General features: G+C 38.3%; 1 protein-coding gene across 2 annotated transcripts in view; it reads left to right on the top strand.

The window, feature by feature from the left end:
* Positions 1–13,268, top strand: part of Stk31 (serine/threonine kinase 31) — a 73,901-nt gene that overhangs the window by 21,926 nt on the left and 38,707 nt on the right. For both annotated transcript variants that reach the window (XM_060378683.1, XM_060378682.1), the window contains exons 9-11: positions 2,197–2,312; positions 4,673–4,832; positions 5,608–5,730. In XM_060378683.1, coding sequence (XP_060234666.1) covers positions 2,197–2,312; positions 4,673–4,832; positions 5,608–5,730 — 399 coding nt within the window. The remainder of the gene's footprint in view (positions 1–2,196; positions 2,313–4,672; positions 4,833–5,607; positions 5,731–13,268) is intronic.

The raw sequence follows: 13,268 nt of genomic DNA, 5'->3' as shown, positions 1-13,268 counted from the left end.
CATTTATATTTCTCTTACTTTTTGTGTATATGTTTATTGTGTTGTATGTGTGTGTGCAGGTGCACAGACATGTTTGTGGCCATGTGTATGGAGGTGGATCTCATATGTTTTCCTCATTTAGTTTTTTGAGACAGATCTTTCACTGAACTTGGAACATGCTGATTTGGCTGGACTGGCTGGACAGCAAGCCCCAAAGATCCTCCTGTGTCTGCCTCTTCAGTGCTAGATCACAGGTGTGCACTACTGCTGGGCTTGGTGCTCTGGACCCAACTCATGTCCTCATGCTTTTTAATATGGTGCCCTGGACCTAACTCATGTCCTCATGGCTTTTTGGCAAGCACTTTACTGACTAATCCAGTGCTCTAGCCCCTAAAAACTTACATTTTGGAAACATCTCAAAACATCCCAGAAAGAGAGAATTCATAATTAATCCTTATATTACTCATTAGCATTTTGACAGTCTTGGCTTTTTTCTGCCTTTTGTTAACCTTTTACTTCATGTATTCTTTCAAAACAAGCCCCATTAATAGCATTTCATATTCTTAAGAATGTGTCTTGCCTGGAGGTGATGGCGCACACCTTTAGTCCCATTTGGGATTTGGAAGGCATTTGGAAGGCAGAGGCAGGCAGATTTTTGAGTTTGAGGGCAGCCTGGTCTACAGAGTGAGTGAGTTTCATGCCAGCCGGGGCTACATAGGGAAACCCTGTCTTTAAAACACAACAAAATGAAACAAAACAAAAAGAATATGTGTCTATTTCTGTGAATGGTGGTACATGATTCTTTTAATCCCAGCACTGGGGAGGCTGAGGCATACAGCTCTCGATGAGTGAGGCCAGCCTGTTCTACATAGCAATTTCCAGGCCAGCAAAGACTACAAAAACAATATATCTATTGTTAATAGAAGCAGACATTAAAGAAGCCAGAATTGAGTAGGGTGGCAATTATATATATATATATTTTTTTTTTTTTAATTTATTTTTTATTTTTTTATTTTTTTTAATTTTTCATCAATTACACTTTATTCATTCTGCATCCCCCCATAAGCCCCTCCCTCCTCCCCTCTCAATCCCACCCTCCCTCCTCCCTCTGCATGCATGCCACTCCCCAAGTCCACTGATAGGGGAGGTTCTCCTCTCCTTTCTGATATTAGTCCATCAGTTCACATCAGAAGTGGCTGCATTGTCCTCTACTATGGCCTGGTAAGGCTGCTCCCCCCCAGGGGGAGGTGATCAAAGAGCAGGCCAATCAGATTATGTCAGAGGCAGTCCCTCTTCACATTACTATGTAACCCAATTGGACTCTGAACTGCCCTGTGCAGGGGTTCTGGGTTATCTCTATGAATAGTCCTTGGTTGGAGTATGAGTCTCTGGGAAGTTCCCTGTGTTCAAATTTTCTTGTTTTGTTGCTCTCCTTGTGGAGACCCTGTCCTCTCCAGCTCTTACTATTTCCCAGTTCTTACATAAAATTCCATTCACTCTGCCCGACAGTTGCCCATCAGGCTCAGCATCTGCTTTGATAGTCTGCAGGGCAGAGCCTTTCAGAGGCCCTCTGTGGTAGGTTCCTAGGTTGTTTCCTGTTCTCTTCTTCTTCTGATGTCCATCCTCTTTGCCTTTCCGGATGGGGATTGGACATTTTAGTTAGGGTCCTCTCTCTTGCTTAGTTTCTTTAGATGCACAGGTTTTAGTGGGTTTGTCCTATGTTGTATGTCTATATGAGTGAGTATATTTTTAATCTCAGCACTCAAGATACAGAGACAGGTGGATCTCTATGAGTTTGAGGTCAGGCTATTAAACATTGTGAGTTCTAGGCCAGTGAGGGTTACATAGTGAGACCCTGTTATCACCATCACCTCTACCACCACCACCTCCTCCACCTCCAAACAATTACATCTAGGTACAGGTATCCTGGGTTAGATCTCAGCCTTCCCTAAGATAAAGCCAATCGAACTGTAACCCTAGTAGAGCAGCAATTGCATAAACATCATTTATATCACATTTCTGCTATTGCTTCATGGAGTCTATAAAAATTTGTTTCAGCTAGGATCTGAGACTTGGTACTAGCTGGAAGTCTAAAAGTTCAGTTCAGTGCTGACACTAGCATTTTTTTTTAAGTCGTAACATTTTACTTGAGTCTAAGCTAGAAGTACAGTGTGCTAGTTGGTTCTCACTAAGTGAGGTATGTTTTTTATGTTTCAGCAAGAGAAAACAGCCACCATGGATCTGACAAAGCATTTAGAGAGCACTCTGAAGACATGTGTAGGAACCAGGCTGAAGAATCTGGCAGCTAAAGTAGAACTATTGAAAGAAATTAGGTACTTTAAAGCAAAATTACGGCTATTGAACCAGTCTTGTGTATACTAGGCAGATAATTTACCACTGAGCAAAAATTTCTGCTTCAAAGAATGTTTTCTATATGGATATGTACCTGTGTTTGTGTGCATACATGTACGTGGTTGCATGTGTGGAGGTCAGAGCATAACTTCTAATATCATTCCTCAGATGCCTTCTACCTTGTTTTTTGAGACAGGGCTTCCTTACCCTGAACTCGCCAGGTAAGCTGTGCTGCATGGCCACTTAGACTCAGGGACGCACCAGTCTCTGCCTCCTTCCCTCTTGAATTTGAGTGTTCACTGCTAGGTCCAGGCTTACGGTGTGGGCTCTGGGGATCCAAGTTGGGTCTCCATGCTTTAGTGGCAAGCACTTTTCCAATTGATCTCTTTAGACCCTCCATTTCAATAGTGTTTTTTGCAAATAATAATTCAAAAATTGCTATTAGTTTGTTTTGTTTAAATTGTTTTTTTTTCTTTGTGTTTTTGTATATATGTTTTTGTTTTTAAGGCTTAATTTTTGTGTTTTTATGACTTCAAAGAGAAAGTTCCAAACTTAGGACTTAATTTTATAGAACTTTTTGGTCAGCTTTCTCTTCTCACGTAAAGCCATAGAGTCTTAAGTTCCTCTCTGAGAGTGAAATTAGAACCCCCTCTTCAGCTTCTCAGTGGTGGTTTGATGGGGAACCGACATATCTAATTGTACTTTGTGATTTTTTTTTAAGTGGGATACAAAATAAATAAATTGTAATAAATAATAAATAAATAAATTTTTAAAAAGTTTACTGGAACTGAAGGTTTACTAATATGAATATATTTATAATACTCTGTCTAAAGAAATATGTCACTTGTGAAATCAGAAGAAAAGGAATTATATAATTAGCAAGTCTTATACAGCATTTATTCAGTAGTTCCCAAAATCTATGTTAAAACTGTATAGGTATTTGGTGTGAATGGGGGTTATGCTATTGCTAGGCCTAATGTGTCCCTCTTTTCTAATGCATGGGTTAAATAGTTGTTAAAGCAACCTAATTCTTTTTTCATGCTGCATGCTGGACCTAAAACCATGGATTCGTTTTCAACTATACATTGAGGTTGTCGTGAATGCATATGTTGCATATTGATTTCTTTTTTCCAGTGGAAATTTATATTCCTTAGTATAAGTCTCTCATGTAGCATGTGGTCTGTAAGTCTTTTAAGAATTGGGTAATTTGTTATCTCAGAGCCAAATTACCTTTTGATAATAATACTGAAAATCAGGTGGCTACATTGGCAAAATTCTGAGCCAGACTTGTGCCAAGTACAATATACTTTAATTCATTTTTGAGGAAAAATGTGCTGTTAGAATGGTGACAATCTAGTTGGAACTAGAAAAAATGTATAGGTGAGATTTGTTAGTTTCGTTTATTTTCTGACCTCTGATTGCTTTGTTTATAGATTTAAAAAACCCAACAACGCAGCATATACTGGGTAGAAGGACTTTGCCTATGGCTTTGGTAGATGAGAGTGGCTATGTCTCACATTTTGAGAGAAGTATTTACAAATTCCATTATAAAACAGAAATTAAAGATCCTTTTGACAGTTTAAATTCAGATTTTTGGAAGTCATTTTTCTATACAAGGTCTTAAAAGAATTAGTTTCTTTCTGTTTGATTTGGTAGCATGTGTCAGTAGTTAACAGCTGTATTGGAGGCCGAGGCAGGAAGATGCTTGGGCACATGCTAGGCAATACAGCAATGTCTTTTGTTGTTTTGAGACATAGTCTCACTATGTAGTCCCAGCAGGCCTAGAACTCACTGTGTAGACCAGGAGGACCTCAGGCTTTCAGAGATCTGCCGACCTCTGCTTCCTGAGTGCTGGGATTAAAAGTGTGTACCAACATGTCTGGCTAACAATATTTTATCTCAAAGTATGCCTAAAATTATTTGTTCTACACATTTTAAAAGGTTTATTTATTATTTTATGTGTATGCATGCTTTGCCTGCATGTATGTATGTGTAACACATGCATACCTGGTTCCTGTGGAGGCCAGAAGGCATGGGGATGATCCCCTAGAACTGTCATTACAGGTAGTTATGACCTGCCATTGGGTGCTGGAAATGAACCCATGTTGTTTGTAAGAGCAAGCCTCTTAACCACTGACCCATCCCTCTAGTTCTCCAGACAGCTTTTAATCAGAACCTTGTATTATAGTTACACATGATTTTCTATAAAGTTTTAAGAAGTACCTACTCATAGGTCATTGCTGAAAATAGTAACTTTGAGATGGTTTAAATGGATTTCTCTCATACAAACTTCACAATTTCTTGGTGTCCCTCCCCCCATTTTTTTCTGTTTTTAAAATAGGCACATTAACATCAGTATTCGCTTTGGAAATGACCTTTCAGATGCTATGCAAGTGTTGGATGAAGGGTCCTTTACTACTCTAGCATCTTTGAATGAGTTAGAGAAAATTTGGGCCGAATATAATGTGGCTCAGGAGAAGATCCAAACTTGTCATAATGAGGTAGGTTAGGTATATATACCTGTTGAATCTTTTAAGAAAGCAGAGGGACTGATACTGTAGTGATACTTTATTTACATAAAATAAGTGTTTATCTTAAGGGAATGTTAGTATAGGCAATTGGCAACTAGATACATTGTTAACATTTTTTTCCTGTTTTGTGTGCATATTTAATATTTGAGTAACTTTCTATTTCCCTGAAAATCTGACAAAATGTTTCAACCATGTTAATAATCAAGATTATTTCTGGTAAATATTCCTGTTGTATCTGCATTAGGATGACTAGAAAACACCCAATGAGTATTCTTACAACTGGATATGTCCTTCAGGACCATGAGAAGCTAAACCTGTGGAGTACTTCATAGCAATATTGGCTTTTGAGGGCCTAGTCGTATGAAGCTTTAACTTGGGCCACTTCTAAATCTGCTAACATGGACCTTGTATTTTGGTCTGAGTAGAATGTTTTATGTTACTACAATATTGGAGCTTGACACATTATTATATACTGACTAAACCACGCAATGTTGAGAGGTAGTTTGTGTGAAGGGAGGAGAAGGAGGAGCATGAACATTGAAATCTATCTAGGAAACAGTATACTTTGTTCCAAAGGTATAGGTTTTATCATGGTTAAAAATAATAGGGAAAAATGAGTTTAACAGTATTGTTAAACTTAAGTGTATTTTAATGTAGCAGTAAGTTTTAGAAATCTGTTGTCCATATAGGTAAATGTGTGAAAATATCTGATGTCTAATAGTGACCATTCTATTTTTTTCTCCAGAATGAAGGTAATATTTTGATTGCCAAAAGAAATGAAGTTCAACAGAAGCTGTTCATGGCTGTAGATGTTTTTATTCTGGAAGTAGATGAGTTACCACTTGATAAGCGCTTAAAAACATTGCAGGTTGGAATTAAGATATATTAAATATACATTAAAATTAAGTTTCTTTTTTGTGAGGTGAAGTCAGTATTAACCTTGAGATTTTTAAATAGTACTGATAATTGTAAAAATGTTTCCTTCTTTGCTGGTTTCCTCTGGAAATCTGAAAATAATGTTTCAGTCATTTTTAAAAAAGCTATTTATGTACATTGGTGTTTTGACTGCATGTATGACTGTATGAGGTGTTGGATTTCCTGGAAGAGGAGTTAGAGACAGTACGAGCTGATATGTGGGTGCTGGGAATTGAACCTATGTCCTCTGGAAGAACAGTCAGTGCTCTTAGCTGCTGAGCCATCTTTCCAGCCCCCTCAGCTGTGTCTTTAATGGCATTTAAATTTATATTAACTTGTTTTATTATTATTTATTTTTTCCACATAGTAGTTTGTTCCATATCTTCCCCCACTCTGTTTTCCTAGATTCTACCTCCCTGCCTACCCAATTTAGTGTTTTGTCTCTCTCTTTTTTTTATTTTATTAATTACACTTTATTCATTTTGTATCCCCCCATAAGCCCCTCCCTCCTCCCCTCTCGATCCCACCCTCCCTCCCCTTTCTGCATGCATGCCACTCCCCAAGTCCACTGATAGGGGAGGTCCTCCTCTCCTTTCTGATCTTAGTTTATCAGTTCACATCAAAAGTGGCTGCATTGTCCTCTACTGTGGCCTGGTAAGGCTGCTCCCCCCTCAGGGGGAGGTGATCAAAGAGCAGGCCAATCAGATTATGTCAGAGGCAGTCCCTCTTCCCATTACTATGTAACCCACTTGGACACTGAACTGCCATGAGCTACATTTGTGCAGGGGTTCTAGGTTATCTCCATGAATAGTCCTTGGTTGGAGTATGAGTCTCTGGGAAGTTCCCTGTGTTCAAATTTTCTTGTTTTGTTGCTCTCCTTGTGGAGACCCTGTCCTCTCCAGCTCTTACTATTTCCCAGTTCTTACATAAAATTCCATTCACTGCCCGTCAGTTGGCCATCAGGCTCAGCATCTGCTTTGACAGTCTGCAGGGCAGAGGCTTTCAGAGTCTCTCTCTCTCTTAAAAAAAAAAAAAAAGAACACCCCACACCATAACAAAAAAAGCACATATAAATATAAGGAGGGCATTTTGTGGTGGTCAACTATCTCTGAGCTTGAGGCTTCCTCTGGAATGTGGCTGATATATACTCAGTGTCACTTCATTGGAGAGGACTGACTTTTGATCTCTCAGCAGTTATCAATTGGTTATTGGTTAGAAGTGGGATTTGGTGCTACTCCTCTGTGCTGGGATTTTGTCTGATTTGAATTTGTGCAGGTCTTTTGCATGCTGCCATAGTCACTGTGATTTCCTATGTGCAGCAGTCCTGTTCTTTCTGGAAAATGCTCTTTTCTTAGAGTAACACGCCACCTCTGGCTCTTAAAAACTTTCTGCTTCTGAATAGATCAGTGAGCCTTGAAGTAAGGGGTTTGATAAAGATATTCCATTTAGGGCTTGTATGTCAAGGTTTCTCAGTCTCTGCACATTGTCCACTTGTGGCCCTCATTGTTAATTATCATTTACTGCACTAAGAAGCTTTTCTGATAAGGGTCAAGGATTCTGTAAACTATGGGTATGTAATGTGCCATTAGGAGCTGCCTTATGGTTATGTTTAGCTGGATAGTACTGGGTTTCCCCCAGGGGGTATGTTCTTTTCTGGTTTCTAGTTCTTGTCCTCATTAGTTAACAGAATGTGATTTGAGTTCCATTTGTGGAGTGGCCTTAAATCCAACTCAGAAGTGGTTGATTACGCCCATAATACTTGTGCCATTGTTACACAAGTATATCCTGCAGGTAGGTTGCTGTTGTAGGTTGCAGGGTTCATCGCTGGGTGAGATTGATGATTACTTTTCTTCTCTTCTCATGTATAAAAACTTCCAGCATCACTAATGCTAGGGAGTAGTGATGAAGCTTCTAGTTGAGCACTAACTTGCTTTCTCCATGTTTGGTGACATAAGTAAGTGGTGTCTTCACCATCATCATATTGTGGAGGGCAACCAATAACATTGGTAGCAGCCATAGACCCCTTTAGCCAATGACTCTTCAAGATGTAACTCAATCCTGGGACTAGGGGGTTTATTGGTATAATAATAATATCTAGTTGGGGCATTGCCTTTCCCATTATATGGTAACTCCATTAAATTTCTTTTTACATATTTTAGGAAGCTTCTAGAATAGTACTCACACAGCTTTTCAAAAAGACCTTTAGTGTTAGTTATCTTTCTGCATAGTCTCTTTTTTCATCCTGACTTCCCTTCTCTCTCCTCACTTAATCCTCCTATTCTAGCTTCCTCTTTATTCCTTTATTCCAAATCTCCTTTCTTGGAAGATCCCTTCTACCCTTTTGTTACTAATGAGCTACCTAACTTCTGTGGATATTCTAAATGACACATCTAAACTGTAAAGGCTGACATTCAAATAAGAGAAAACATGCAGTGTTTGTTTTTCTGGGTCTGGGATACTGCACAAAGGATGATTGTTTTTAGCTTCATCCATTTACTTGGAAATTTCAGTATTTTAAACAGTTGAATAATATTCTAGTGTGCAAATAAACTATAAAATCATTGTCCATTCATCAGTTGATTGACATCTAGGCTATTACCAATTTCTGGCTATTATGAATAGAGCAGCAGTGAACATGACTGAGCAAGTATTTCTGTAATAAGATGTGGAGTTGTTTGAGTAAATGCCCAAGGGTGGTATAGTTGGATATTACGGTAGATCTATTTCATCCTTTGAGGGACCTCCACACTCATTCCCATGGTGACTTAAGCCACTTTACACTTTGATCTACAGTGAAGAAGTGTTTTTCTTCCCTCACATCATTTCCAGCATCTGCTGTCACTTGTCTTATTAATTTCAGCTATTCTGTCTCGGGGAAGATGAAATTTCATAGTTGTTTTAATTGCATTTCCCTGATGGCTAAGGATATTGAACATTTTAAAAAGTGTTTCTCAGCTGTTTTTATTTCTGAGAACCCTGTATAATTCTATATCCCATTTTCAGTTGGGTTATTTTGTTGATGTCCAGTGTTTCTTTTTGTCCTGTTCTAGAGAATCCTCTATCAGATTATAATTGGTAAATATATTTTTCTATTCTATAGGAACAATTTGTTAAAAGATGTTTTCTGCTCTTTCGTGTACAGAAGATTTTTAAAGCCACATGAGGTTTTATTTATTTATTTATTTTAACTCTTGGCCTTAATGCCTGTGCTTTTGGTCCTGTTCTGTGTTCTTTTCTGTGCCAGCGAGTTCCAGTTCATTCCCTACTTTCTTATATCAGATTCAGGGTATCTGGTCTTATTTTGAGGTTCTTGATCCATAAGTTGAATTTTGTACAGGTGATAAATATAGTTATATGTTCATTCTTCTACATGCAGCTTGCAGTTGGACTAGCACACTGTCTTTTCTCCAGTGTGTAATTTGGTTTCTTGGTGAAAAAAATCAAGTGTATGTAGGTGTGTGGAACTCTGTCTTTGTCTTCAATTCTGTCCAGTTGATCACTGTCTGGTTCTGATACCAATAACATGCTGTTTTTATTACTAAATCTCTTTAGTACAACTTGAAATCTGGGATGGTGATACCTCCAGCAATTCTTTTATTATTTAAGATTATTTGGCTATCTTTGTGTGTGTGTGTGTGTGTGTGTTTCACTATAGAGTTGAAGATAATCTTTCTGTGAAGAATTTTGTTGAATTTTTTTGTGGGGATTGTATTGAATCTCTAGTTTGCTTTTGGTAGGATGGCCATTTTCACAATACTAACCCTGATTTATGAGCCTGGGAGGTATTTATATCGTTTTATATCACCAGTGTCTTTTTTTTTAAAGTCTTAAAAATTTTTATTTTACAAATCTTTTATTTGTTCTGTTAGAGTTATTCCAAGATACTTTTTTTAATCTATTATGAAAGGTACTGTTTCCTTGATTTCTTTCTCAGTATGTTTGTCATTTGTGTATATAAGAAGGCTACTGATTTTTCTGTATTAATTTTGTATTCTTCTACTTTGCTGAAAGTGTTTAGAAGTTGTAGATGTCTCCTGGTTGAGTCTTCAGGGTTTTATGTACAAAATCATATCATATGCAAATGAGGATAGATTGATTTCTTTATTTTCTGTTTGTATTTCCTTGATTTCCTTCAGTTTTCTTATTGTTATAGCTAATATTTCAAGTACCGTGTTGAATAGGTATAAAAAGAGTTGACATCCTTGTCTTATTGCTGATATTAGTGAAAATGCTTTGAGTTTCTCTCCACTTAGGTTGATGTTGGCTATTTGCTTGCTGTAATTCACCTTTATTATGTTGATATATGTCCCCTGTATCTCTGGCCTCTCCAGGACTTTTATCGTGAAGGGGTGTTGAATTTTGTTACAGGCCTTTTCTGCATCTAATGAAATGATCATGTGGTTTTTGCCTTTTAGTTTATTTATGTGATGGCTTATGCTTATTGATTTATGTATTTTGAACCACTCCTGTGGCCCTGGAATATCTTCCTGTTTATAGTAGCTGCTCAAGTGTTTTTGATGCATTCTTGGATCTGGTTTGCAAATATTTTATTGAGAATTTTTGCATCTGTGTTTATAAGGGATATTGGCTTATAATTTTTTTGTTGTTGAATCTTTATGTGGTTTTGGTATCAGAGTAATAATGGAATCATAAAAATAATTTGAACATGTTCATTCAGTTTCTTTTTTTAAAATATTTTGAGGAGTATTGACATTAGTTTTTTGAAGGGCTAGTAGAGTTCTATGCAGAATACATTTGGTCCTGATTCTGTTGTCATTTTTAGGTTGGCAGACTTTTAATTACTGCTTCTGTTTCACTAGGGACTGTGGGATGAGGCTGTTTAAATTGTTTATTTTCATCTTGATTTAACTTTGGTAGGTCATAAGACTAGGATCAGAGGGAAGGGGAAGAGGACCTCCCTTATCAGTGGACTGGGAGAGGGATACATGTGGGGAAGAGGGAGAGTGGGATTGGGAGGGGAGGAGGGAGGGAAGTACAGGGAGGATACAAAGTAAATAAACTGTAATTAATAAAAATAAAAATAATTATATAAAAATTGATCTTTTTCTTTTGTGGGTGTCCAGGTTAGTAGAATACATATTTTAAAAATACTTACGATTCTCTGAATTTCCTGTATGCCTCGTATATTGTCTTCCTTTTCATATCTAATTTTATTAGTTTGGATCCTCTCTTTTTTTTCTTTATTAATTATACTTTATTCACTTTGTATCCCCCCTGTGGTTCTCTCCCTCCTCTCATCCCACTCCCTTCCTTCCTCCACCCTCTGCATGCATGCCCCTCCCCAAGTCCACTGATAGGGGAGGACTTCTTTTCCTTCCTTCTGATCCTAGTCAATTAGGTCTCATCAGGAGTGGCTGCATTGTCTTCTTCTGTGGCCTGGTAAGGCTGCTTCCCCCTCAGGGGGAGGTGATCAAAGAGCAGGCCAATCAGTTCATGTCAGAGACAGTCCCTGTTCTTATTACAATGGAACCCACTTGGATACTGAACTGCCATGGGCTACATCTGTGCAGGGGTCTGTGACACAGAGGACCTCTGAAAAGCTCTGCCCTGCAGACTATCAATGTAGATGCTGAGACTTTGGGCAACCTTTGGGCAGAGTGCAGGGAATCTTAGGAAAGAAGTGGGAAACAGTAAGATCTGGAGAGGACAGGAACTCCACAAGGAGAGCAACAGAACCAAAAAATCTGCGCACAGGGGTCTTTCCTGAGACTGATATTCCAACCAAGGACTATGCATAGAGATAACCTAAGACCCCTGGATCCTCTCTTTTGCTTAATTTGACTGAAGATTTGTCAGTCTTGATTTTTTTTTTCAAAGAACCAAGTTTCATTGACATACTGGACTAAAATGTGTCCATTCCATTGTGTTGACTATTGTAGGTTTACCAGCATGACACTGGTTTACCTAAACTTTGAAAAGGTGAATAGTTCAAGGCCTCATGAATAATGTATATGTGTTATATTGGTTATATATAATTTGTGCCAAGTTTTTCAATAAATTAACTGTCTTATTTAACCTTTTTGCTTTTATTTTTGATTCTTGTAATAGCTAAAACATACATTGTGCATCTGTTCAAAAATATTTTCTCTGAGCTTTAGTTTATAAGCTTTTCCTATGAGATTTTTTTTTATTGATTACAGTTTATTCACTTTGTATCCTAGCTATAGCCCATCCCTCATCCTCTCCCAATCCTGACCTCCCTAATCTCCTACTATGCCTCTCCCCAAAGTCCACTGATAGGGGAGGTCCTCCTCCCCTTCCATCTGACCCTAGCATATCAGGTCTCATCAGGACTGGCTGAATTGTCCTCCTCTGTGGCCTGGTAAGGCTGTTCCCTCTCAGGGGGAGGTGATCAAAGAACCAGCCATGAGTTCATGTCAGAGACAGCCCCTGTTCCCATTACTATGGAACCCACTTGGACACTGAGCTGCCATGGGCTACATCTGTGCAGGGGTTCTAGGTTATCTCTAGGTTATGAATGGTCCTTGGTTGGAGTATCAATCTCACAAAAGACCCCTGGGCCCAGATTTCTTGGTTCTGTTGCTCTCTTGTGGAGCTCCTGTGCTCTCCAGGTCTTACTATCTCCCCCTTCTTTCATAAGATTCCCTGCACTCTGCCGAAAGTTTGGCTATGAGTCTCAGCATCTGCTTTGATACCCTGTAGGACAGAGTCTTTCAGAGGCCCTGGTGGAATGTTCTTGTCTTGTTCCCAGTTTTCTCCCTATTCCGATGTCTGTCCTGTTTGCCTTTCTGAGTGAGGATTGATCATTTTACTGAAATTTTTATTTTTAAACTAAATTATTTTGATTATAACTGGTATGTACATACTAGTCTAGGTCTATACAGAATCTTAATTGTGAATCCCTCTGTCGTCTTCCACTCCCCTACCTTGTCTCCCAGGAAGGTCTTCATGGGTAACAAAAGGCATAGAATTGTTTATCACCTTTGCTAACAATGCCACCTTCTGAAGTGTCTTCTGAAGGGCTGACTCATCTGAGGCTGCTTTATAGTTAACCATTTTAAACAGAAAGTGCTTACTCTTTAGAAAAATGAAAGTAGAGGATAGTAAATACATAAGATACTCATAATATTTAAAACATAAAACATACATTTCTATAAAAGTATTTTCTTTTTTTTTTTACTATTTTAAATATTTATTTATTATGTTCACATTGTACTGCATGCATGTATACTTGGATGCCAGAAAAGAACACCAGATCTCATTATAGATGTTGTGAGTCACCATTTGGTTGCTGGGAATTGAACTTTTGACCTCTGGAAGATCAGTCAGTGCTCTTTTTTTTATTTTTATTTTTTAATTTTTTTTCTTTATTAATTACACTTTACTCACTTTGTATCCCCCCCACCCCGTGGTTCCCTTCATCCTCCCATCCCAATCCCTCCCTTCCTCCACCTTCTGCCTGCATGCCCCTCCCCAAGTCCACTGATAGGGGAGGACTTCTTTTCCTTC

The sequence above is a fragment of the Meriones unguiculatus genome, chromosome 3 (assembly GCF_030254825.1).
Source record: "Meriones unguiculatus strain TT.TT164.6M chromosome 3, Bangor_MerUng_6.1, whole genome shotgun sequence".
Classification (NCBI taxonomy): Eukaryota; Metazoa; Chordata; class Mammalia; order Rodentia; family Muridae; genus Meriones; species Meriones unguiculatus.
The sequence above is the reverse complement of the archived record's forward strand: the minus strand, read 5'-3'. Positions and strand labels throughout refer to the sequence as shown.